This window comes from Sarcophilus harrisii, chromosome 1, assembly GCF_902635505.1.
Source record: "Sarcophilus harrisii chromosome 1, mSarHar1.11, whole genome shotgun sequence".
Lineage (NCBI taxonomy): Eukaryota > Metazoa > Chordata > Mammalia > Dasyuromorphia > Dasyuridae > Sarcophilus > Sarcophilus harrisii.
This window is the reverse complement of record NC_045426.1, coordinates 246,203,435-246,230,288: the sequence shown is the minus strand read 5'-3', so window position 1 is coordinate 246,230,288 and position 26,854 is coordinate 246,203,435. Positions and strand designations below refer to the sequence as shown.

The window sequence follows — 26,854 nt, the reverse complement described above, 5'->3', positions numbered from 1 at the left end:
TTTTTTTGGTGGGGTTTAAGGCACAGCACTAAAGAATGAAATCTAGTTAAGAAATCCCAAGATACCTTAGGAGGGTTCAGTGGTAAAATAAAAAATTAAAGAGATTTGTTGATGAGTATGTGATACTGTATGTGGACAGAGGGAAGGAAGGAAGAAAGGAAGGGAGGAAGGAAGGGAGAAAAGAAGAGAAAGAAGGGGAAGGAAAGGAGAAAGGAGAAAAGAAAGGAAAAGAAATGTAGTTTCCCTACTAATCAATTCCAGTTGGGTCTCCAGTAGGCACTCTATTCATAGAAATTATTTGTCCTTCATTCTCTCTCTCTCTCTCTCTCTCTTTTTTATGCTTTTATGTTTAATATTTTAATTTGACAGTAGACATGGGGTAATATGACAAAAATTTATGACAAAATATAGTTTAAATTGATGAAACAAAAATTTATATAGGTTTCCAAAATACTAAGAAATAATCATGCCTACATTACATTAATATTCAAAGGAGGGACTTGAAATATATTGGACATAAATTATGAAAAATATGGAAAATTTTAACTGACTACAGTATACATCAATTGATAGGAAATGACCCATTAATGATAATCATATTCCTTTTTTTATTATAATAACTTTTTATTGATAGAACCCATGCCAGAGTAATTTTTTACAACATTATCCCTTGCACTCACTTCTGTTCCGATTTTTCCCCTCTTTCCCTCCACCGCCTCCCCTAGACAGCAAACAGTCCTTATATATGTTAAATATTGTCCTTCATTCTCAAAGAGGACCATGACATCAGGGAGGTGATTGGATTTAAGTGAGGGAGGTATCTTTTTGTTTAGAAAAAGAGGTATCTGCATTCCCCAGGTGTTAGATGCTGCTTAATTGCTTAAAATCAGTAAAGAACCCTAAAAATGGCCTTAGCTCCTCTCCAAAAGACCCTATGGGGGGAAAAGCAGCCTAACAGATGATTATCAGTAGCACTTTGGGGAAGGACCTGGAGGCCACTTTGTAGATTGGGAGATTGGTGTTCCAGCTGGGACTCAACCTTAGGAGTACAACTAGTCTGAGTTCCTTAAGTTCCCTTTCCCACAGATGGTGTGGGATTCTTTGAGAATACTCTTTCTGGATATTTTTTTAACCTTTTCCCAGGAATTCTGCTTGAAAGGTTTTCCTTTGAGCTAATGTATCCTCTTTAATCTGGTCAAAGAAAAAACATATGTGAAGGCTTATGACCTGTAGGTTTAAAGAGATAGTGATCCAGGACAAGTCAACAAGTATTTATTAAATGCTTACTATGTGCCAGACATTTTGCTGAGTGGTAGGGAGGTAGAAACAGCTCCTTCTGGGTCATAATCCAATGAGGGGAACAACATGCAAACGACTATCTACATATATGATACACATACACACATATGTATACATCTATTAATTTGGAGATAATCTTAGCTGCAAGGCAGTAGGTTTAATGGGAACTGGGAAAAGCTTCTTGCAAAAGATGGTATTTTAGCTGAGACTTAAAAAAAGCTAGGGAAGCCAAGAGAAAAAGATGAACACGTAGAGAATTCCAGGAATGGAGAACAGCTAGTGAAAATGCACAGAATCAATAAATGAACTATGGTGTACATGTTCATACATTAAAACAGGTGTAACTTTCAGGGCCCACTTTTGTTAGGATCTGGGATACTTACATATGAGTTTAAAATATGCAAACAAATGGGCATTTGCTAACATACAAATGAGTATCTGAAGGTCTTGTAAAACCTGAAAATATATTTTAAAAAGAGAATAATCAACCATAGCTATTTGAACAGAAAATAAGCTGTTTTTTTTTTTAATACAATTTTTTTGTTAGGACAAATCTTTGCTTGCAAAAAAATTCCTTTCTGTGCCTTCAGCATCCTTCAGGGCTATTTCTGAAAAACAATTTTAAAACAGATTCAGACAATTTGAGAGCTGGATGTGGTGTCACATGTCTGTTATCTACTTTTAGTCCCTAGGAGAGGGTGGGAGCACCAGGTTACATAAGGATGGGCAAACCTGACCAGGTTAGAAATAAAGAATGTCAAAATTCCTGTGCCAGTCTATAGTCGGATCAGGCTCATGAGTAGTCCTTGTATTAAGTGAAAAGTGAACCCACTCCTAAAAAAAATTTTTTTTTTTTTAAAAAGTTGAAAATGCAAGGAAATTTACATAAAGCCTGCCAATAAATAATAAGCCTTTTTGGTGTGTAAAGGCAAAGGCAAAGCTGAAATAAATAGCATCTATAAAAGAAAATAAGAATGACATTGGTAGTAGAAGTAGTTACTTAATAGTTAAAAGTTAAAATTAAAAGTTAAAAGTCCATAGTTACTTAAAATTAATGAATGAGGGATCACATATAGAATAGTTTTGGGGATTTTTGTTTGTTTTTTATAACTCCTCCTAACCTAATATGAGATAAATATCTTACCAAGAACACTACACACCCAATGATGAAGCCAGGAAAGCTTTTTATTCACTGACTTTTGCAAGGCCAGGTGTACAGAAAAAGGCCCACTTGTGAAGTACAAAAGCACAGCCTGTTATTCCCTATCCTGAAGGGCAATTCTCTCCCCTGATTCCCCCACTGACTGGCTGTAACAGAGATTATAACCTATCTAGAACGCCTAATCCCCTCCATGTGAGTGTAAGTCTCCACCCTTAATTACATCTCCCTTTGAGGTTCACCTTATTTAGATATGTGTATACAGCTTCTGCATCTAATAGCATGTTTCTTATTCTAATTGATAGCTTCCCTCTCTAAGTTTCATTTCCTTTATTCCATGTTAGCCTAACCATGTCACTCTAGAAACTAAACCCTCATCCAATTTTCCACACCTAACAACCTCAAAAGAAGGGAAAATGTATCACATATAGTAATCAAACATGAAAAAGGATAAAAATCTTATGGAAATAAGACCATAGAGCTCCCACTGGGCATAGCCTACCTCAGAGGCTTATCTGTCAGGACCTAGTTTGGGGGCTTCCCCCATACTTCTTCTCCAAGTCATTGACTTTGTCTGAACCTACAAAAGCTGGCAAGAAGGAAAAAAAATATGGATCCTGCCCAGATATATCAAGGCAATGGAGTGCCAGTGTATGAGAGTCTATCTGTCTGTCCTACAGGACAAAAGGGCCCTAGGGTAAAGGGGACTAGAAACTAGGCTGCAATCAGTTTACTCTGGATGTTTTCACAGCCTGCACAAAATATTGCCCAACTAAAAGAAGCTCTCAATTTAGGAGAAAAGATAGAAATTGCAGCACTACAAGGGAGAGGTGACAAACAATGATGAATGAAGACAGAGACAATGGACTGGGAACATATGAAAAAAGATGAAAGACTGAAAAATTCAGTTGAGAATTAGTGAATGTAATCCTAGCTCCCAAGTAGATAAGTCAACATTGACATTCATAAGTACAGACATCAAAGTAAGGAAGAACTTCCTTAAAAGTTCAAAACAGTGAATAAGAATTTTACAATAAAGGAATGTGAAACAAAAACTCTATCAATGAAAATGAAAATTCTGTATTTTCCTTAAGGATTATGAAATAGTAGAAAGAAACTCCAGTATCATTCAAAAATATAATAACTTTTCATAGGCATCAGGATGGAAATGAAGTTAAAAAAAAATCAAAGATCTTGAACCAGTTATGGTCTGTTGGGTAGTTTATTTAACTTTTTTTTGTATTTCTCCTTCTTTCATATGCCACTTATAATATACAAATTTTATGAAATTATCTAAACTTGAAGAAGGAAGTTACAGAATATTTTTATATTTGAAGTTACTCAGTTCTGATGGATCAGGCCATCCTCAGCAACGAGATCAACCAAATCATTTCTAATGGAGCAGTAATGAACTGAACTAGCTATACCCAGAAAAAGAACTCTGGGAGATGACTAAAAACCATTACATTGAATTCCCAATCCCTATATTTATGCACACCTGCATTTTTGATTTCCTTCACAAGCTAATTGTACAATAATTCAGAGTCTGATTCTTTTTGTACAGCAAAATAATGTTTTGGTCATGTATACTTATTATGTATCTAAGTTATATTTTAATATATTTAACATCTACTGGTCATCCTGCCATTTAGGGGAGGGGGTGGGGGGGTAAGAGGTGAAAAATTGGAACAAGAGGTTTGGCAATTGTTAATGCTGTAAAGTTACCCATGTATATATCCTGTAAATAAAAGGCTATTAAATAAAAAAAAAAAAAAAAAAAAAAAAAAAAAAAAAAAAAAAAAAAAAAAAGTTAGTACTCTTCCTATTTTATCTTCACCTTAGTCAATTTCTCTAGATCTTGTGTCAATTCAAAATTTAAATTTTTTTAATGGAGCTTTTTTGCTTTTTTTTTTTTTTTTTCTGAGGCAATTGGGTTTAAGTGACTTGCCCAGGTTGCAAGGAAAGTATTAAGTATCTGAGGTCACATTTGAACTCAGGTCCTCCTGACTTCAGGGCTGTTGCTCTATCTACTGCATCACCTACTGCCCCAAAATGGAGCTTTAAAAAAAAAAAAAAGTTTACATATGCTCACATATGTACACATAATCATATACTTTTTGCCTTAGAAAAAGAGATAAAATTCTAAAATTACCATATATAAAGATATATATCTCAGAGTTTTATTAATGACTTTTCTTTTCTGTATATATGTCCTTGCCTCACATTTCCCCATAGAACTCTTTCCTTCTAAAAAGAAAAATAGTGAAGCAAAACTAGTCAGCAGCATATGTATGTTACATATGTTTGGATATACACACATATATTTACATCCATTTACATCTATTTTCCTAACATTCTAAGATAACAAGTACTGGAATTTCTTATACTACAGCTTTTAAATGCAGAAATCTAAAAACAAGATGTTAGAACCCAGGAATGCCATCTTCAGTTAAGTGTTTTTCTTCCAGGTTAAGGCAGGAGAATGGCATGGTTGATTCAGCGCCTCAGTGGGAAGCGGCACTGAGGCAGCAAAAGGAAAAAAATGAAGCCAGCTCCAACAACAGGCGATCCAGACACAGATCACGCTCGTATGTGAAATGTTCTAGCACTTCATGTTAAAAAAATTTTTTTTGAAAAAGTATATTTATTCATGTTGAATCAATCAGATAGGCTCATTTCTTTGCATGTCTACAGTTTTCATAATGGATTACTTCAAAGTGATTTATTCTGTTGTTTTTCTACTTTTATATATTTAATTGCTCTGGTTTCCAATAACCACCATAAGGGTTCGAGAATAGTCAAAACAAACTATCATCAGGATGAGAGTAAAATGATGCTCAACTAAAAAAAAAAAAAAAAAAAAAAAAGTTTTTTTAAGAATTAGAAGACAGTTGAAATTCTGTTTCTGTATATTCACTTACTAATAGTATAATTTAGGGTAAATCTAGGAATTATTAAGTTAATAACTTTAAGGAAAAGGGAGAACTCCTAAAATGGCAAAACAGAAGACAGTGAGCATTCTACTTGAGCTCTAATATCTCCAAGTTACCAGAAATTTTCCAATCTATCCTATCCCTGTGGAGCAGTCTCTAATTTAGAACAGCCTCTGCCTCTGTAAAATTATAACATAAAAGATGTCTCACCAAAAGCAAGCTCCCTCAGCAGCTGAATGTCATTTGTTCTCTCATCCAGGGAATTCTACAAATTCCCTTTCCCTTGTAGCTGTTTTATATTAGCTTAAACATGTTGAACCATGGTGTGAATAAAAACAATATGTAATCTTCCTCATTTTGCTAAAACTTAGAAGTGGTGAGAAGGAAGGAAAAGAAAAGCCATTAGACTTCTTTGTTCTTTTGGGAAACTAGAAAGAAGGGGTCACTATAGAAAACCCAGTTGTCCTTAAGTAGACACAAAAAAACATTATTAATATGGATGGCTTATTTGTTTTCAAAGATCTCAATTTTGTTTTATTTTTTTTGTTTTTTATTTTATTTTTATTTTTTATTTTGCTCTAATAACACTTAGTCAAGTTTGTAATCTTCAATCATTTCTCCCAAACCTTAACACTTGCTGTTTTTGCTAGATTAAAGATCTGTACTGACAGTGGGCCAAGTGAAATGGGAGGCTTTCTGGTTGATTTCTGATTTCTGTGATTATAGGAGAAGCCCAGATATCCAAGCAAAGGAAGAACTGTGGAAACATATTCAGTAAGTATCATAACAAAGGTTATCAGGTTATTTGTAAAGCTTATAGTAGAACACTCAGAATACCCAACACTCAGAAAATCACCATTAGGCCAAATACTGTTTATGTACTCTTTATTGTTATACCATGATGTTCTAATAAAACAGCCAGAATATATCATATACTATTGTTGCTGATACAGAGATAGTTCCTGACCATCAGTTTAGAATCATGTAATTTGTAAAGCATATAAGACAGGTCAACTAGACCCAAATAAGCACTGATGAAAATTGTGTGTGAGACAGACAGAAACTATTTTTCCCTTTCTTTTTCTTAGAACAGATCCTTGAATTTGAATTAACAGTAATCAATTTCTACATTTGACATTACAATATATTTTAACCCAGGACATTAGTGAACCAATGATGATTAATGTCAGTGTCTTTGAGACAATTGAATAATTATAAACTTTACTCTCTTGCCGGTTCTCTTTTAGGAAAGAACTTGTGGATCCTTCTGGATTGTCAGAAGAACAATTAAAAGAGATTCCTTACACCAAAGTAGAGTGAGTTAATCCTTGAAATTTATTTTTATAAAAGTCTGAGGAATATTTAGTCTTCTAAGAATTACCCATTGTCTTATAACTATTCTAAGTAAATGACACTATAGTCATTTCTGTGAATTTTGTCTTTAATTTGAACTTTAATTAGAAGTGAAGTTGAATGTGAGAACTTCCCTTAAAATCAGTAATTCTTGTTGTCAGGCACATGAATCACCATCAGCTTTTATGAGTTGCTTATTTTCTATCTTAGAAACAGCCATGCCTTTAAAAATTATAGTACTTTTTTACTGTGGAAAATTCTTTAAAATGTCATGTGAACAACAATAAACCTATTATCTTAATTCCTAAAATTTAATTATGTCTCCCACAAATTTTAACTTGAGGATGTCCAATGAATGCCCGTGTTTCAACATATCAAGCATACTTCTGGAAGCCTCTTGGAATCCTCTATATTCAATCATCATGCACGGCACCACATATTGGCTCTCTTTCAAATGCCCTAACAACTCAATTTCTCAACCCACTTACTTCCCATGAGCTATTTCTCCATCCCCCTTCAACCACATACAAAGACAGTTATATCTTTGATCTTGCCTTCATCCACAAATATAGTACTTCTTCTGTATTAAGGAATTCTGGAATCTCCTTTTTGAGCCATAATTTGTCGGCTTTTTATTTTTCCCTTTGCCTTCCTTTAAAAAGTCCTACTTTTTATCTGCACCATGACCTCCCATCCCTTAATCCCTTGTTTCTCTCTTAAGCCATCTTCCCTGTACTACCCACTCTCTCTTCTCCCCATCTTGATCCCAGAGTGAAGCAGTTTAATCTACATTGTCCTCCTTTATTGAATCCCAAACCCCCTTTTCATAAATGTGGGAATATGTTTAGAAGAAATGCATATGTTTAACCTATATTGGATTATTTGCTGTCTAGGGGAAGGTGTTGGGAAGGGAGGGAGAAAAATTTGGAACACAAGGTTTTGAAAGGGGTGAATGTTGAAAACTATCTTTGCAGGTATTTTGAAAATAAAAAGCTATTATTTAAAAAAAAAAAAATCACTATTCCACTCTTCACAACAGCTCTTCAAAACTTTTGACTCATATTTTATAGAAAAAATGCTTTTCACTATGAACTCCCTCTTCTATTTTTCTCATCACTTATCAAGCAAATGTCTTCTGCCACTATCTCCTTCACTCCTGTCTCTTATTACAAAAATGGGTTTATTTCTTATCAAGAGTAATCTCTCTACTTCTTCAAATGATCCCATTCCATCCTATCTTCTACAACAGATTGCTTCCTCTGTCATTCTAACCCACTTATTTTCAATATTTCCCTATGTATTGGCTCCTTCCCCACTGCCTACAAAGATGCCCATCTCCCCCGGCCCCCCATCCTGAAAAACTTTCACTTGATCCTTCCATCCCAGCTCATAATCATTGTTTTTCCCCCTATCTTTTGTACCTAACTCCTGGAAAAGAGCATATATAGTGGATGTCTCCATTTTCTCTCCTCTCAACTTCTTAACCTCTTAACAATCTCGCTTCAGACTTTTATTATTTTACTAAACTGTCCCTCTAAAGTTACTAATGATCTTTTGGTTGTCCATGACCATTTCTCAATCCTTTATCTTCCTGTGGCCTTTGACTGATCCTTCTCTCCTCCTTAATACTTCCTTCTCTTTAAGTCTTCAAGATACCACTTTCTCCTGTACTCCTTCTCCCTATCTGACCATTCCTTTTCTCTCTGCTTTTTTGTATCCTTTGCTAGATCATACCATCTAACTATGTGTATTCCTCATGATTCTGTCCTTGGTTCTCTCTTCTCTCTCTTTATTAATTCAATTGGTGATCTCATTAAACTCTAGTGGATTTAATTACTGTCTCTGCTAGTAAGTCTCAATCTACCTATCCTGCTCTAATTTCTGGTAACCTCCAGTTGTGCAGTTTCAACTGTCTTTTAGACATTTCAAACTCGATGTCCAGTAGATATCCTGTTAAGGGATTGGTCAATGTCCAAAACAGAACTTACTATCTTTTCCCCTCTACCTCTATTACTATAGAGGGTTTCACTCTTCTCCCAGTTCCTCAGACTTGCAACCTAGGAGTCATCCTGGATTCACTGTTTCTGAACTTCCTCTCCCCTATAGCCAAGTTGTTGTCAAGACCCGTCTATTTCAACTTTGCAGTATCTCTCAAATACATCCCGTTCTTCTCCCTCTGATGTTGTCATCATTCCAGTGTAAGTCCCCGTCATCTTACATTTAGATTATTTCTGCTTGTGACCTGGTGAGTCCAACCTGACTTGTTTCTCTCCATTCAATCTATCTCCATTCATCCACCAAAGTGATTTTCCTAACATAAATGGTCCCCTATTATCTACAGCCTCAAGTAGAAAATGCCTTGTTTAGCCTTCAAAGACCCTCATGATCTAGCATCCTTCTTTTTTCCCAGTCTTCTTACACTTATTGACAGGTATTATTCAATCCAATGACACAGGACTCCTATGTGTTCTATAAATATGTCATTCCATCTCCTCTACTCCTGATATTTTCTGGCTTTCCCCATTTCAAGAGTATTCTCCTTCCTTTGCTCTAGTACCTGACCTTCTTGGCTTTCTTTAAATTCCAACTTAAATCCCACTTTACTGAAAGTCTCTTTCAATTCCTCTTACTTCCAGGGTCTTTCCTCTGTTAATTATTTCCTATTTATCCTATATATAGTTTGCTATATATGTGTTTGTATGTAGGTCTCCCCCATTAATTTGCAGACTCTATGTGGACAGGGATTGTTTTTTTGTCTTTTTGTATATCCAGTTCTTGAAACTGGGCCTGACACATAGTATGTACTTAATGTTTACTGATTGACTATTTGATTGAAGTTAGATTTGAATTCAGATCTTCCTGGCTCCAGATCCAGGGCTCTACCAAGTGCAACATCTGGCTGCCATACACCATACTTTTTCAGTCATTCTTTAACTTATAGCCCCTTTGGTAAATGCCCTTCCTAAGTTAATAGGTGCCTAAAGAGAGTATAAAATTGAAAAGTGATTACTGCCACCATACCCATTTGGCATATTTCATTTAACAAATCCTCTTCAACATTTTATTTTTCCTCTTAAATTTTCAATATTATTTAAAGTATGGACAATATATAATCAAAGGTTCAAATCATGCCTTTGCCACTTGCTATCTATATGACTTTGGTCATGTCATTCTATCTCTCAGGCCTCAGGATATTGGATTAGACAGTCTCTAAGGTCCTTTCCAAATCTATGTCCTAGAAGTCTCTTTCTATAATACTCTCTACCATACTTCCTCTTTATCTCTTGACCCTCAAAAACATATATAAAGAACATCTGCTTCTATTCACTTTAGAGTACCCGCTTTCCCTTTACCTACCCACAGAATATTTATCCTTTTATTATTTCCTTCAAGAAAGTCTGTTTTTATAATGAGAAGTAAATTGTTGTCCTACTAAACAATAGAAACTGGCACAGCCTTTATTGGTAACTTTTTACTAAAGGCTGGATCTTTCTCCCTCTCTTTGTTGTTTATGAAGAGAAAAATCAGAGCAAAAGGGAAAATCCATGGAAGGGATTAAAAAAAAAACAACAACAGAAAAAAGAAGTGAACATAGCACTTGATTTACATTCAGTCTCCTTAGTTCTTTGGTTGTAGATAGTATTTTCTGTCCAAAGTCTATTGAGATTGCTTTGGATCACTGAACTACTGAGAAGAACCAAGTCTTTCATAGTTGATCATCACACATTCGCGCTGTTATTGTATACAATGTATTTCTGGTTCTGCTTGTTTTGCTCATCCCATCAGTTCATGTAAATTTCTGAAGGTCTTTCTAAAGTCAGCTTGTTCATCATTTTTTATAGAACAATATTATTCCCTTATGTTCATGTACCACAACTTGTTCAGCCATTCCCCAAATGATAGGCATTCACTCTTTTTCCAATTCTTTGCTACCACAAAAAGAGCTGCTACAAACATTTTTGCACATGTGGGTCCCTTTCCCTCCTTTATGATTTCCTTGGAATGCAAACCCAGTAATGGCACTGTTGGGTCAAAGGGTAGATTAATTCTTGAAATTTTATTTTTAATTGATGCCCTTTACTTTTATATTATATTAATTTCCAAATAGATGTCTCTCTTCCACTCAAAAAGCCTTCCTTTGTAAGAAAGATTTTAAAAGAGAAAAGCTCAGCAAAATCAACTGACAGAGATTACCTGATATCTTCAATATTTCACACCTATTGTCCTCAATTGCAATGCAGAGAAGAATGTACATTTTATCAAATCTAGGCCAAGCCCAATCACTTTAATTGGTTTTCAGTTTCAATTCAGTTTTGCTTTCTTCTTTCCACTTACATTGTTGTCATTGTTTTTCCAGTTCTGCTTGCCTCACTCTTTATCAGTTTATATAATTATTCCTGTGTTTCTTTGAATCCTTTATATTCTTCATGTCTTATGATGCACTAAATTCTATGTTTATATATCATTTGGTCATTCCCAAGTCAATAGGCACCTCTTTTCCAAATTTGTTTGTTTTTTTATCAACTCATTCCATTGTGTCACTGAACTCTGTAGCAGGAGATTAATTCCATAGAACATTTGGTTTATTGGTTTTTAAAAATCTTTAAGGATTTTTTGTTTCATCTATATCTATGTCCATAAGAATGCTTTTAAATAACTAACTTTTGAAACTTTCATATTTTTTAAAGAGACAGAATCAGTGCTTTAAAATTCTAAGTCCTATTTCTTTAAAAATCAGAAGAAAATTTCAGTTTAAAGACATAAAAATACTTTCAGGCACACAATCAATTTGTTTATTTCCATGGATGTGTACTGCTTTTTCAGAACTCAAGGTGACCCAGTTCGCATTAGACATTCTCACTCACCTCGAAGTTACCGCCAGTACCGCAGATCCCAGTGTTCAGATGGAGAGAGATCAGTTCTGTCTGAAGTGAAGTAAGTGTGTTGGTCTCATCATAGTCATACTTACATGAGCCCAGAATTCTGCTCAGAGCGACACACATTTAGAAAAAGGGCTAATTAATAGTCCACTAACCTACAATGCCTTTAGAAAAGATATGGAACCAGACTTTGAGGCAGAAACTTATGAAGGGAAGGAACAAGCTATAAGTCTATGCTTTTCAATAATTAATGCCTTACAATTTGGCAACCCTATAAGGTCTCCTCATCTTTGCAACGGCTAGATGTATATTTGCTTATACAAAACATTCCTTTTGTATTTGTGCTTCGTGGACATTTTAGTATTTGTCTTGTCTTAGTGTATATTCTGTTCTTTAACATGAATGTTTCATTTTTAAAGCCAATTAGGTATGTCTTTTTTTTTATGTTAAATTGTTAGGAATATGTCCATCTATGTCCATAACCAAAACCCAAATGTAATAACTACATTTGGAAGTAACATATCATCGTCAATCAATAAAGAGCATGCTTCTGTAATTGTCTTACAGGTTGTATACTGTATTAAGAATGTTGATTTCCAGGATAGATCTCCAATTCTGAGTGCTCGTGTCAAGCACTGGTAATATCAAACACTGATATTTTAAACGAACTGTTGTTGAAATATAATCAAAACTTATTGGAACCTTTCATTTGAGGAATTGAAAAATAAAAAAAAGGAGAGAGAGGTTCATTTGCAGAACATAATTTCAATTCTTGATGTTGCACTCCAGTGTCTTTTGCCCCTTCAAATCATATCTCAATTATTTGCTAGAAAATACAGTTGTTATAGCAGTGATAAAAAAAATGTTCTTGCCCTGTTTGAGGAACTGCTTTATTTGCATAGTTTAAAGATATTTGAGAAATGGAACCTAATCTGTAGGTTCTGTGTGGCAATTGCATTCTTGGCGATTATCTACTTATAGTAGAGCACTGAATTTGCTGTTAGTAATAAAGCATTTTGGGGCAACTATTAAAAAAAAAAAATCAATGCTTTAATTAATTTGAGAGAAGTGGCTTTGATAAAGGGTTATTTCAAACTTTAAAGACATTGATAGTCCAGCCATTTGTATTTATCAGTTAATAGAGAAACAAATAAGAAAATAACTATAAAGCAGGCTACAGATTTTGATGAAAATTAAAATACTGTGAGACAAAGTAGCTTAGTAGAAAGAACTGACAATTATTTTTGATGCTTCCTACTCAAATTAATCAGCATTTACTTAATGTTTTACTTAATTTAGATTACTTAAGGTTTTGATGTGTATTAGTGATAGTAAATTAGGAAAATAGTATTAGAAATTATGCTAATGCTGTTACGATGAGGTATACATAAGTGATATGTTAGTAGTATCATTATAAATTATGGAATAAAATTATGTGATTGTCCATTACAGAGTAACACATTACATTTACTCATGAAACTTGTCATGGCAGTATCCATACCTGTTACTCCTATCATTGTCACTGCTCAACCCTGACCTATCCTTTCATTTCCACCACTTAATTATTTCCTGGGATGCCATTGACTAAAACACCAGATTTGATTTGATTTCCTATAAAAACCTCTATTGGTGGCAGGTGTCTTTACCAGGAGAAACCTGCAGTTAATGAACCAAGTCTGTTGACAAAGTGGTTAACAAATACTAACTTAATCTTGATCCTATTCTGCTTAACTCACCAATATAATCACTGATAATTTGAATATCAAAATTAGCTTCACACTTCTTTCTACTGTACTCTTTTGCCTAACAGTGTATTTTAAATTTTGCTCAACTAATCATAAATTTTCCCTAATTCTGGTATAACCAATTATGAAACTGTCCTGCTTCATTCTATTTCTAGTGCTATCTCAAGTGTATGAAAATAGTCCCCAAAAGAGAGTGGGTTCCTGATCATGATGATCTTGGATTAAATTAATAAGGGACACCCAGACTCCCTAATAAATTAAAAATGCTTGGAGTGCTTCAGTGTATTTTGCTGCACATTGGATTGGAATTTAGATGTTACAGAACTAATCTAGAAGGGGAAGATAAACTCTAGTGTCAGCTCCACCAGTGGACTGTGTATACTTTTTATTCATTTAACATTTTTTAAAAAACAAATCCAAAGTGAGAATAAGTCGCCATGTATTTATTTTGACCTCAGATTAAATTTATGGAAAAGAAATTCAGCCAAGTGTGATAATGAGAAAAGCACTGAACTGCGATGAGATTTGCATTCTAGACCTGGCTTTAACTTCTAAATTTGTCTGATAATCAGTTTCCTTATCTGTAAAATAAGATTTTTCTAGAGTAGTTGTCCTTGAACTTTTCTAAGGGTGGGGGAAGAGCACAGAACCCTTCAAATTAAATAAAACTTGGACAGGATCCTTATAGTAAAATTATCTAAAATTATTTTTAAATGCTTAACAAACATTTAGAATACTTCATAGTTCCTTGCAACAGTTTGAGAGCATGGCAACAAATGGGACTCTTATAGTCCTGTCTGGCGTTATAGGATCCTAGATTCCAGTCATTAATTCCAAACCTGATTTTCTTTCTACAGTGCAAAGACTGATCTTGTGCCCCCACTTCCTGTGACTCGGTCTTCGGATTCACAATGTTTTACTGGTTCTACTTCCTATCAGGTTAGTATTAATGTAGCTACTTCTCCCCTTTTACATTTAATTTTAAAAGACACCAAATAAAGTGAGCATTTCCATTTACAAAGCAGACCTGAAAATGAGGATAATGGATAAATTTGCAAACGAGTATATATACAATTTTCTTTCAAGTTTATAATTTCACTACATAACTTTCAAAGCTTTCCAGCTTGTCTATACCTACTTCTGGTCTCCCTTCTTTTCTCTTCTATGTATTTTAAGTTTCAATTACCTCCTTTTCTTCCTAGTCTATATTCTTAGATTGTGTATTTAAAAAAAAAAAAATGAAAGCACTTGGTAATAATTATATTCAATCAGATTCCTGAATCAGCCATGTACAAAAATCCATTTTACACCTTGAATCTAAAAACTGGCAAGAGGTAGATAGCATAGAATTTTGATTGGTCATTAGGTCTAACATAGTTATTTTTTTTTCAAAGCTTTAACTGTTATCACATAAATCTTCCACCTAGTTCTGCCTACTTTACTCATCAGTTCATTTTTTAGCATACAATATTCCATTATGCTCATAAATCATATATTCAGCCATATGATGGACATCCTCCAGTAACTTTGCTATAAAGTTGCTATAAACACTTTATAGATCCCTTCTTTTCACATCTTTTGGGAAAAAAAAAAAAGATTACTAGTGCTATCTTCAGGTCAAAGGATATATAATTTAGTGATTTGGAGGCATTGTCTAAATTACCCTCCAGAACAGGTAGAACAAGAACCAAGCATTCAATACCATGCTACTTTTTTTCAGAGCCCCTCCAAACTATAATTTTTCTTTCCTGACATCTTTGCCTCTAATAAGTATCAGTCAATTTATACTTCTCTAATTACTGGTGACTTGATCCAAGTTTTTTATGACTATTGATAACTTTAACAAGTGCTTGCTCATATCCCTTGTTTATCTATTAGGGAATGAATCATTCTAATTTTTATTCTTGTCCATTTTTTATTTGTTCTAACCATTCTTATTCTAATATATTTAAATTAGGTTCTTATAATCTTAGATAACTTGTTAGAGAAAGTTGCTCTGAAGATTTTTTCCCCCCAGTAAATTTCCTTTCTGATTTTTACTTCATTGGGTTTGTCTGTGCAAAAATTCTTTAATTTTATGTGATCAAAATGTTAATGTTGATTCATTTTCCATTTGTATCCAACTCTTCATGACCCCCTTTTGAGGGGGAGGGGCAACACTTTCCAAAGGTACTGGGGCAGTTTGCCATGTTCTTCTCAAGCTCATTTTACACATGAGGAAACTGAAACAAACAGGTTAAGTGACTTGCCCAGGGGCAGAGAGCCAGCATATGTCTGAGTCCATATTTGATCTCAAGACTTCCTGATTTATGGCCTAACATTCTATCCATTGTGGCACCTAGCTGTCCCTACAGTAAATAGAGATATGATAAAAATCAGGGAAAGTACAGAATGCTTAAAGGTACCATTGATAACGAATATCAATATTTAACAACTACACAAAGAATGCGGTATTTAATTACTTAAAAGATCAATTAAATTGGAGACAAATAGCAAAAATTGTGATATTTTCATTTATCCAAGACAAAAATCAAATCCTACATAAACCTAACCAATAGAAAATAAAAAGTCAAGAACCTGAATTCATCTCACTGATCACTTAATGATACTGGGAAGGAATTTATATAATTTTCAGACATTTGTTGCTCCTTTACAAAAACTGACATCAAAAAACATAGAAAAGTTGCTAAACACCTCATGTATTGATCACAATGTAATAAAAATTATATTTACTAAAAGGCCTTGAATAAGTTAAAAGTATAGAGACTTATAATTCTAAACTGGTAATTCAAAGAACAAATTAAAACAAATGAAAATTTTGTCAAAGAAAATTAGTTATGAAAAATCTTAACATCTAAAGCAGTCCTTTGAGGAAATATTTCTCTTTAATAAACACGTTCATCAAAAGAATTAAATAAGTGAATTGGATATGCGGTTTTAAAAAATTAATAGCAAATCAAAACTCTAATCTGCAAAGAAAAAATTTGGAAGGGACAGACACCAGAAATTAAATTGATACATAAAACTAAAGAAAATTTTTCTTTAAGCAATATAAACTTGGCTAGTATGATTAAAAAATGTTTATAAAAATTTAAAAATACATAATGAAGAGGAATTCACAGTATCAGAAATTATTTTGCTGAATTGTATGCTAAACTTAAAAAGTAGAGGAAATATTTGTAAATACATCAAATATCCAGATTAAACATAAAAAAGCAACTAGCCCAATTTCAGGGAAAAAAAAGCTAGGATAAGATGGATTTACAAGTGAATTGTATCAAATAATCAAGAATCATTAATTCAAATATATTATCAATGTTTGAATGTACTAAAATTTTCATAGTACCAATTTTTGTAGTATTAAAGAGCTAATTAAAGTAGGCTCTCTATTGATTGGAAAATAACTAAACTTGTGAGGATTATTTTATGAATGTAATTATTTTAGAACCCCCAAGTACTGTGAGTGACAGGGCTGGAGTCAGAAACATGAATGTTCCCAAGTTCAAAACTGGGCTCATTTACTGTGTTACCCTGAGCATAGGAGATCTAAGTTCAAATATAGTCTCTCACTGTGTGACCCTAGGCAAGTCATTTAACCTGAACTGCCTCTCAAAAAATTAAAACAAAAACAAGTGAATTGAGCTGGAGAAGGAAAATGATAAATCACTCCAGTATCTGAAAATCCCAAACGGCGGGGAGAAGAGTAAGACATAAACTGCAATGACCAAACAATGAATTATTATGCAGTAACAATAAGGAATTTAGAAGCATATAAAAGATTTGAATGAATTGATTTGGCAAAATAAAGTTCACTGATTAATTCAACATATCCCTCAATTTTCCGCAGTCTCAGGAAACTGCCATAGCAAAATGTTGCATACAATTTCAGACGCAGTTATTATGCAACTGGCATTTTGTTGTTACTGGACAATTCACTTTAATATCCCTGGAGGCAGTTTTTTTCAATAGTAAAATTAGTCATTCTGCATTTCTTTCTAGCTCTGCCTATGTGATCCTTCAAGGTTTCAATCTTCTTGATTTAATTGAGAGAATATTTTCAAACAACTCTAATGTAACCCCTCCCCCCCCATATCTACTAGCTGATCCCCTAACTCATGTTACATCCCATTTGTGTATTTATTCTTCATATATATATACACAAGTTTACTCTTCATATACAAAATGAAATATTTTAATCTTTACTTCTCAGAAACCTTAAGAATTGTTGGATGCCACCTACAGGTTAAGTTACCAAATTAGTACCTCAAACTTATTTTGTAAAAATAAGGCACTTAGAACTTTCAGTTGTTGCACATAGTATTTGCTTTCTGTGAATCAAATTGAACTATTCACTCTTTTCACAAGCCATCTCTATAGTCTGATAATCTTGGTTTTACCTTGCCTGGAATGGTAAAACAGAAGCAAGATGGCCAAGTCAGCTGGTGAAACCCAAACTTATGCTTGAAAGGAACAAAATTTGTGTAGCAGTGTTTGAGTGAAATCAGTTATGCCAGACATACACTCTTAACTTCTTTGATTCCCAATCCCCTCCAAGGATCCAAAAAATTTCTGAATGCTGTTCGGAAGTCCTGCATAACCTGGTCCCTTAGTATCTTAATGCTTTACTTTCCATCACATACCTTCCAATGTTGCCATCCCACAAACAAGATGCTCCCATCTGAGCATTTTCTGGCTGTCCTCCAGATCAGGAAAGCACCTTCCTTACCTCAACCTGTATTCCTTAGCTTCAAGTCCCAATCAAAAATCCTACTTGATAGTTCTACAGGAAGTCTTAATTCTAGTATCTGTTGCTTATTTTCTACTTCTAACTTTTTGGTACTTATTTGCTTGTCACCATTAGAGCTTCTTGAGGATGAAAATTGTCTTTTGCATCTTTTTGTATCCTCAGCAGCTTAGCCAAATGCAACAATCTCCTCTACTCTATACCAATGTTCTCATCTTATAAAAAAACTCAAAAGTCTGATTCCAACATTATTTCAAACTTTTTTTTTTTCAGATTAGAATTGGGTCCAAAGACAGTCTGATACAAGAAAAACCTCAGCTCTCTACAAGCAACTTGGATGGAAAACACAGCACAAAGATAATAAAGACCATACAAACATCCCACTTCAAAATAGACACTTGATCTGTGACAAAGAATTAGTATTATTTAATCTGTAAATTATGCCATTACCTTAAATCCAGTGCTGCTTTATCACATCTTTAAATATCAAGATATTTTGATTTAAAGTCCCAAGGAACATTTGTAAGTTACATACTGTTCTACCATCTATCAATAACCAAGGCCAGATGCTTCAGAAATGGCCTCCTCTAAGGTTTTCTACCAACCAACCGAACATTGTTTCTAAGAACTGAGTTTTCTTGAGGTCAATCAACTCTTGTCTTTTTTCAATTCATATTTAGACAATTAAGAGCGAGCTCTCAACATCAGCTACCATTTAAATATTCACTTAACCTTCACAGGCTATACTTAACACATTTTTAAGTTATCCAAAATGTGAGTTTGTACCCATTCTTTAAATGTCCAGAAGCCACACTGGCTATATTGTCCACTATGGTGGACTGTTATGACTTTTGGGGCATGTAAACCAGTTTCCTTGTCAGTAATAGCTATTTTAAGTCTCTAAGAATAAGAACTTGTAGGGTAGCACCACAAATACAATGGGAAAGGAATAGACATGAGACCAGATTATCAGGGAATCAGAACATACAGGTGTCTTAAAAGCTTTATTTGGTGGGTGAATGACCTCAATTGGGGAGGGGTGGGTGGGTGGAGGAAGGTAGTGTTTCTCAGGAAAAGTACCTTACAATATCAAGACAAAGGGACAAAATCTTTTGAAGAGACCTAAAGTCAAGCTTCATTTTACATATTTTAAAAAATATATAATCATTAAATAAAGGACAAAATTATTACAGATGCCAGTTGTGCCCTTGGAGAGCTCAAAACCACCACTTATCCAAATCCAAAGCTTTTCTTTGATGAAAATTCTTCAGATTACGCGTGGAATTTAAAAGCCTCTAAAGAGAAAGAAAGAAAAACCATTTGTTAAGTTACATTAGTTGAGATTAGAGACAGTTGTTGCAACCTATGAGTTGGATAGAAAATTTAACTGAAATCTAAACCTCCTGAAAAAACTCTCTGTATGATGGCTATAGAATTCAACCCACAATTTTTTCTTTAAATCCCAAACATGGGATTGTTGAGACTTGGACATAAATCCTATGTTATTTATTCATTAAATAACAGTTATTAAATCATCCAAAACATAGCAACTATTTATAGCCAATATATTTAGTTTTACTTTGGCTAAAATTTATGTGGAAAATTGAAATGGGGGGAAAAGAAAAAATGGGCAGTTACAGGCCTGTGTATGAGCAATGAAAGAAAAAATGTTAAGAGACAAGGAGATAATCTCAGTCAGTCTTGCTATGTATAGGAATTGCTATATAGGAATGGAAAATGCACTAATGTCAAGAAACATCTGAAAATGAATAAGATTTAGTCAGATACAAATAGGACTAGCTAAGGGATAAGAACGTAGGTTACAATTTAAGAGTGAGATTAACTGCTTGCAAAATTAGAAAATGAGTAAAAGGCATGGCAGGATATGCTATCAGAGGCACAATTGACAAAGCTATATAAAGGTATCACACATTATGATAGGAAACCCAATCTAACAGCTATGAAAAAGATGAAAAAACATACCTTATTCACCATGGGAATCCACAAAAATGTCGACAGCAGTAGCTTATTCTGGTTTTTGTGTCCTTGTTCCTTTTACCTGAACAGAATCAGGGAAAGAAAGGAATTAAAGAAGTGGCTCCAAGAGGATATTCCTTAATCCCTATACTCCAAAAGTGACTTGTTACTTATACAGCACACTCATGAATGGAACAATTCCAAGGCAAGAGAAAAGGCTGCAAAGTATTTCATTTCTGCCTTTTTTGACACCACATTCACTAGTGTCCAAAGTGAACGGGCAACACAAAAGGCAAATACCCTACATTCTGTCTACCGAACATTTGTAAAGCATAGAAGGGAACGGACTTTACATCAAGAATAGCGCCTGGACAACTACGTTCATCCCACCAGACAGAAATCGGAACCATTTAACTTAGAACGCTTTTTTCCTTCCTCAGGAAAACTTGAAAAAAAAAAGCTAATTAAGGTAAACGTGGAATGATTTTAAATAGTTTTAATTAAATCTTAAAACATTACCGCTTATTACTCATGGACTTAAACGATTTGGACACATTCTGGATTCCAGGAAGCCACGGAATGTACCACTGGATTCATCTTCTTGCCAATTTCGAGCCTAAGAAAGGACATTTAAAAAGTCACCTCTCATTCTGTGAAAATACTTGGAATTGTGCCTTTCCTTCTCCATCTATTCACTGTGTCCCGTGTTCAATTTTTTCTAGTCTCAGGGTTTTTTGCTAGAACTTGTTTTAATCCGATTTCGTAATTACACGTCCGTGGTGCATTTGCAACTCTTAAAACTGTTAACTACAATTCAAGGTTTAATTTAGTTTGTTGCTAGTCTAGTCGTAAGTAAACCTAATTAAACGTGGGAGTGTTTCTAGCGGTTATTTCCCGCACGGGAAGTAGGCGGTTAAGTACAGCATGCCCCGTTCGGAAGGTCCTTTGGGGCCGAGCAATTTTCTGTATCCCCGGCGCAGTAATTGGCACGTGTTAAGTGCTTTAATAAATGTTTGAGTGTCAACCCAGTTAAGTGGTTTTCGCTTCTTATTTTAATCAAACTGCCACGTGTTGGTGAAAGTAACACGTACCCAACAAGAAGCTGCAGGAGGTCCCACGTGGGGACTCCGGAGAGACAAAAACGGCTACATAGCCCTGTACGCCGCGCACGGGTTCCCAATCCCGGCTTCATATGCACGGGGCGCCGCAAGAGCGCGCCGCGCAGACTCTGGGGGTGGGGGAGGGGAGAGCAGCTAAATGCGCGCAGCTAACGATGCCTGACACTTGCCCTGCACCAGCACCGATCACCGCCCGGCCGGCCTATACTTACCTCACGGTGGTCGCGGGCACGACACCGAAGCACTCCAGCTACGGAGGAACGTGGTAGGGGAGCATGCCATGATAGGCCCCTTACGAAGCTCGCAGGTACGGGGAGCGAAAATGCGTAACTCTTTCCTGTGGAAGCGGAAAAAGGACGCTGTTCCTCCCCCGCGAGGCTTTTCTACCATTGGAAGGGCCCATTAGTCGAGGACCCATTACGTCGCAGGGGTGTACAACGCGGACTGTACCATTTCTAGTACTCGCCACAGCTCCCCTCTGGCCGGAGGGGGAAATGCTAATTGGGAGAAGAACGAGGGCGGAGGGAGGAAGAAAGGGAGGAGACTTGTGAGAAAGAATTTGCTTCTATACATTCTGCCTAAATTGTAAGCCCTTTAAAGCCTTTGATTACTTCGGTTTGTTCTCTATGTGATTGGGACTGAAGTGTCTAATTGAGAGGATGTTACATAAAGTCTTTCTCCCCACAATTTTAAGTCATTAACTTGAACCGCAAATTAATTTGTGAACAACTGGTTGTACACACTGAGAAAGAAACATGAAATACAATTCCTTTCAAATGTGGAAATTGATCGTGTTTTATTAAGGAAGATGGTTTAGTGTCATTACTTTTCTTTGAAGGTCCGAAGGGAAATAATGTCCACAGCAGTAAACTAGGATTTCAAGGCACAGCACTGTCAGCCCATGCTTCTACTTAATTTTTCACCTCCCAGGTTCCTTCTGGATGTAAATCCTGTATTTATTCCTGCGAGTCCCTCCTAAAGAGGTCCCATCACACGCTGTGGAAATGTTATTTACAAGGAAGGAGAGGTGCCATAGGAGGTTGCCTTAATAAACTTGTCATGGGCATCCACTCATTTTCTAGTTTCTTGCCACAAGCATATGTCGGTTCCTTTCCTTCCTTTAAGATCTCTTTGGGATAGAAGCCCAATAGAACCACTGCTGGGTCAAAAGGTATGCATAGAAGTAACACATTTTAAAAATTTTTTAAAAATTACACTTCAGCTTTACAAAGAATTATCTGCATTTAATATTCAAAAATAGGAATTTGGTTTGGGAGGAAAGCAATTATATATATCAGGATTTTTATTTTTATTTTTTATTATTTTCTCTTTTTTTCTGGTTTTACATGTAAGTTAATTTTCTTTTAAATAGACATTTCTTTATGAGCCATGTTGGGAGAGAAAAATCAGAAAAAACAAGGAGAGGAAAAAAAAAACAGAAGAAAAAGAAAAAAAAAAAAACGTGAACATACCATGCGTTGATTTACGTTCATTATCCATTGTTCTCTCTCTGGAAGTCAATTTTCTATTTTCTATCCAAAGTCAATTGGAATTACTTTGGATTACTGAGCTACTGAGAACCAAGTCTTTCAGTTCACATATATGTCTTTCCAGGTTTTTCTGAAACCATCCTTCTTGTCATTTTTTTATATCACAATAATATTCTATTACATAATATATCACAAATTATTCAGCCATTTCCCAGTTGATGGGTTTATTTCTAATTTTTAGCTACCATAAAAAGAGCTTCTATAAATATTTTTGTTTTCCTGGGTCCTTTTCTCCTTCTTTTGGTCTCTTTGGGATACAAATTAGCAGTGGTATTGCTGGATCAAAGGGTATGCACAGTTTCATAGTCCTAGGGCAAATTATATACCGTAATTTGGGAATAGTTCCAAATTGTTCTCTACAATGGTTGAATCAGTTCACAATTCCACCGTCAGTGCATTAGTGTCCCAGTTTTCCCACATCCCTTCCAACATTTATCCTTTTATTTTTCTGTCACATTAGCCAATATGATAGGTTTGAAGTGTTACCTAAAAGTTGTTTTAATTTTTATATTTCTACTCAATAGTGATTTAAAACATTTTTTTAAAATGCATTTAGATAGCTTTGATTTGTTTGTCTGATAATATCCTTTGACCATTTATAGTGGGGAAATGACTTGAAATCTTAGAAATTTGACTCGGTTTTCTTTTGCAAAATAAAGCCTTCATCAGAGAAAATTGCTACAAAAAATTTCCTCCCTGTTTTCTGCTTGCCTTCTAATTTTGGTTATTAACACACTGGTTTTGTTTGTACAAAAACTTTTTAATTCTATGTAATCAAAATGATTCATTTTATATTTCTTAATACTCTCATCTCTTGTTTGGTGCTAATTTTTTCCCTTTACCATAAATCTAACAGGTAAACTATTCCATGCTCTCCTAATTTGCTTATGATATTATCCTTTGTCTATAAATCATGTACCCATTTTGACCTTATCTTTTTTCCATTTTTTTTGTCATTTCTTCTACCATGTTGTTGAATCTTCTTTTCATGATTCTCTCACTCTCTTCCCCTTCTCCCCAGTTTTTTTCTACTTCTCTTATTTTTAAAAAATTCTTTTAAAGCTCTTCCAAGAGTTCTTTTTGGGCCTGAGATCAATTGACATTTTTCCTTGAGGCTTTGCATATAGCCTTTTGATATAGTTTTTCTGTTCTAAATTTTTGCTTTGATGTTCCCTATCAGCATAGTAACTTTCTACAGTCAAGTTTTTTGCTCATTTTTTCTGCCTATTTTATGTAAGAGTTGGGGTCTGCTCCTGTACCCATACTTCTTGTTTTGGGGCTTGGGACCTTGTTGCCAGTTTTCGCTGGACCTTAGAACCTAGCTTCACTTGGTTGGGGCCTTCACTGGGAATGGGGCCTGCTATTGGCTTGACATTGAGGTGATACCTCCTCACTAGCTTGCACTGAGGGTGAGGCTTCTCTGCTGACCTGCCGTGGGTTAGGGGCATTGCTACCCCTGGAGTAAGGGGTCTTACTACTGGTCAGTAATGGAGGTAGGTTCTTCCTGGAGGCCTATTCTGAAGATGGGACCTCATTGTGCTGCTAGTGTGGAACTCTTGGCTTGCCTTTGGGACAACTGGCAGCCCATTGGTGAATTGCCCTGGGGCTCAGAGCCTTGCTACAGGACCCTTGTTGTGTGGCCTGCTGCCTGAGTACACTCCCTTTCCATTCCTGCTATGCTAGTAAGTTGCTTTTCCTGATCCTAAATTGATTCTAAGGTGTTTTTCAAGATGGTTTATAGGGAAATTTGGGAGGGTTCCAGAGAATTTCTTCCTCACTACCCTCTTAGTACTAGAAATCAGGAGTTACTTTTAAAAAATGAAATACTGAAGTATATGAGTTAAGCACAATTGGTAATTCCTTTGAATGGAAGGGATCTCTTCTCTTGACTTAAGAGTAATCCTTCTCTTCATATGTCTTATCTCTGAAAGAGAAAGAGAATAATGGGCTATATTATCACCCTTGTGCTAGAAATTTTTCTGAATCAATACTTGATTGAAATGCAATAATATTACCATTTTTACATTACTTTTTTAATGAACAAAAATCCACATTTTCTTCCTCCTACCTGCTTCCTCTATTAAAAAAAGAAAAAAAAAATCCAAACCAAAATCCTTGTGTCAAATATGCATTACAAATTGCAGAAAGCAAGACAAATTCACATATTGACTATATTCCCCCCAAAAAATCTCAAACTCCACCCTGAGTGTAACACATCAGTCAGAAGGGGAAGGGAAGGGAGGGAAAATAGGAGGAGACATAGGGCTGTGTATGGGTAGGCAGCTATGTGACATAGAGTATCTGGTTTGAAGTCAGGAAGACTCATTTTCCTGAGCTCAAATCTGGTCTCAGACACTTACTAGCTGTGAAATCCTGGCAAATTACTTACCCTTCAGTTAGCCTCAGTTTCCTCATCTATAAAATGAGCTAGAGAAGGAAATGGCAAACCATTGGCAAAGATCTTTATCAAGAAAATCCAAAATGGCATCAAAGTCAGACAGGATTGAACAACAAATTTACCAGACACTGCACTAATGCTCTGCAAATGATCTCAATTGATTTTCACAATAGCCCTGGGAAGTAAGTGCTATTATAATTCCCATTTTACAGCTGTGGGAATTGATGCAGGCAGTTACATGTATACACATGTATACACATTCGCATTCAGTGTCTGTAGTAAAATCTGAAGTCGGGTTGTCCTGAGACCCAGTACTCTTATCTGCTGTGCTGCTCAGCATGGGTAGCTTGTTTGATCACAATACTTCAGGAACAGAATATTGTTGAGATAATATCATTAATATAATGACAGAATATAGCTTGGGAAAGTAACTTTATAATTTAAGAAATTGGTTTAACAACAGCATGTATAGTCTGAAATACAGTTGAAATATAAAGGAAGGTTGGTTAGTCTGAGACATTGGTTTAAAAGATTTGGAAAGAGGAATAAAGGCTGGAGGGAAAATATAGAAGGTAGATAAGAAGGTTTGGGAATAAATGGGAAACATACACTGAGTACACTCCCTTTCCATTCCTGCTATGTTAGTAAGTTGCTTTTCCTGATCCTAAATCCTAAGGTGTTCTTCAAGATGGTTTATAGGGAAATTTGGGAGGGTTCCAGGGAATTTCTTCCTCACTACCCTCTTAGTACTAGAAATCAGGAGTTACTGTCTTTAAGAGATCAAAGCATATGAACCCTTTGATCTCAGAGATGAGATGAATGAAGCAGGAGACTCATAGGGTGTGAAAAGAGCTCCAGTTTATTATGCCCTACAGTCTTGTTGATATACATTTTTGCAAGCTTGATCAGTGGTGTGAACAGTAGGCAAGCACCTTTCAGAGAAGCAGCTCATGCACTTTGCATATGCACGGTATTTGCCAATGAAATGAGAGCCAATCCAAAAATTCTAGCAACCCACTCACAGGCGAGAGGCCCTGTCAAGGTATCCCTGCTCAAAAGCCACTAGCTGTGACCCTCAGGCTCACCCGTTCCCACGGTCACAGATCATTGCTCCTTGCTCAACAAGGGTGTTTCTGCAATGTGGCAGAAAACTTAGTGTGCATCAAAGGTCGAGGTACTCCCTCTCAGCAGAAACCCATATCCTTGAAATTCCCCCTTTTATCTTTTAGTCATTGTGAACTGTTGGCATAGGCCTTTAGGAACAGTATTGATATATTAAATTCATATCCCTACTTTTCCCTCTAAAAGCAAATATCTCTTACATGGCAAGGCAAGTTGTGATTATTTTTTAAATGATGAATTTCTTACTGTTATCAATATGAGATGATAGACAATATTTATCTTTTTTTTAATGTCTGACAATGTATATTAATACCCGTAGTTGTTTCTCCAAAGAAAATAAGAATTACATTTCCTTATCTCTTCTTTTTATTTATTTATTTGTTTTTAGCCAAGCTTTTTATTTACAAAACATGCAGGGTAATTTTTCAACATTGACCCTTGCAAAACTTTCTGTTCCAAATTTTTCCCTCCTTTCTCCCATCTTCTACCCTAGATGGCAGGTAATCCAATACATTTTAAATATATTAAAATATATGTTAAATATAATATATGTATACATATTTATATAGTTATCTT

The 26,854-nt window shown here is 35.2% G+C and overlaps 1 protein-coding gene, 1 long non-coding RNA gene and 1 other non-coding gene across 3 annotated transcripts in view; 1 reads left to right on the top strand and 2 right to left on the bottom strand.

The window, feature by feature from the left end:
- EPB41L4A (erythrocyte membrane protein band 4.1 like 4A) overlaps nt 1-18,522 on the top strand; it is a 168,324-nt gene extending 149,802 nt beyond the window's left edge. The window contains exons 18-23 of the mRNA XM_031939383.1: nt 4,927-5,046; nt 6,118-6,165; nt 6,639-6,707; nt 11,569-11,679; nt 14,227-14,308; nt 18,387-18,522. Of these exons, the coding sequence (XP_031795243.1) occupies nt 4,927-5,046; nt 6,118-6,165; nt 6,639-6,707; nt 11,569-11,679; nt 14,227-14,308; nt 18,387-18,515 (559 nt within the window). The 3' untranslated portion in view covers nt 18,516-18,522. The remainder of the gene's footprint in view (nt 1-4,926; nt 5,047-6,117; nt 6,166-6,638; nt 6,708-11,568; nt 11,680-14,226; nt 14,309-18,386) is intronic.
- Nucleotides 18,523-19,082: 560 nt separating this feature from the next.
- On the bottom strand, nt 19,083-21,595 carry LOC105749696. Its single transcript, XR_001120672.2, has 4 exons — nt 21,421-21,595; nt 20,610-20,706; nt 20,097-20,172; nt 19,083-19,408 (listed from the first exon to the last, which is right to left on the bottom strand). It is a non-coding gene; the product is annotated as an uncharacterized LOC105749696 (long non-coding RNA).
- LOC111719552 lies at nt 20,252-20,385 on the bottom strand. The gene has a single exon (XR_002769654.1). It is a non-coding gene; the product is annotated as a small nucleolar RNA SNORA13 (small nucleolar RNA).
- Nucleotides 21,596-26,854: the final 5,259 nt, after the last annotated feature.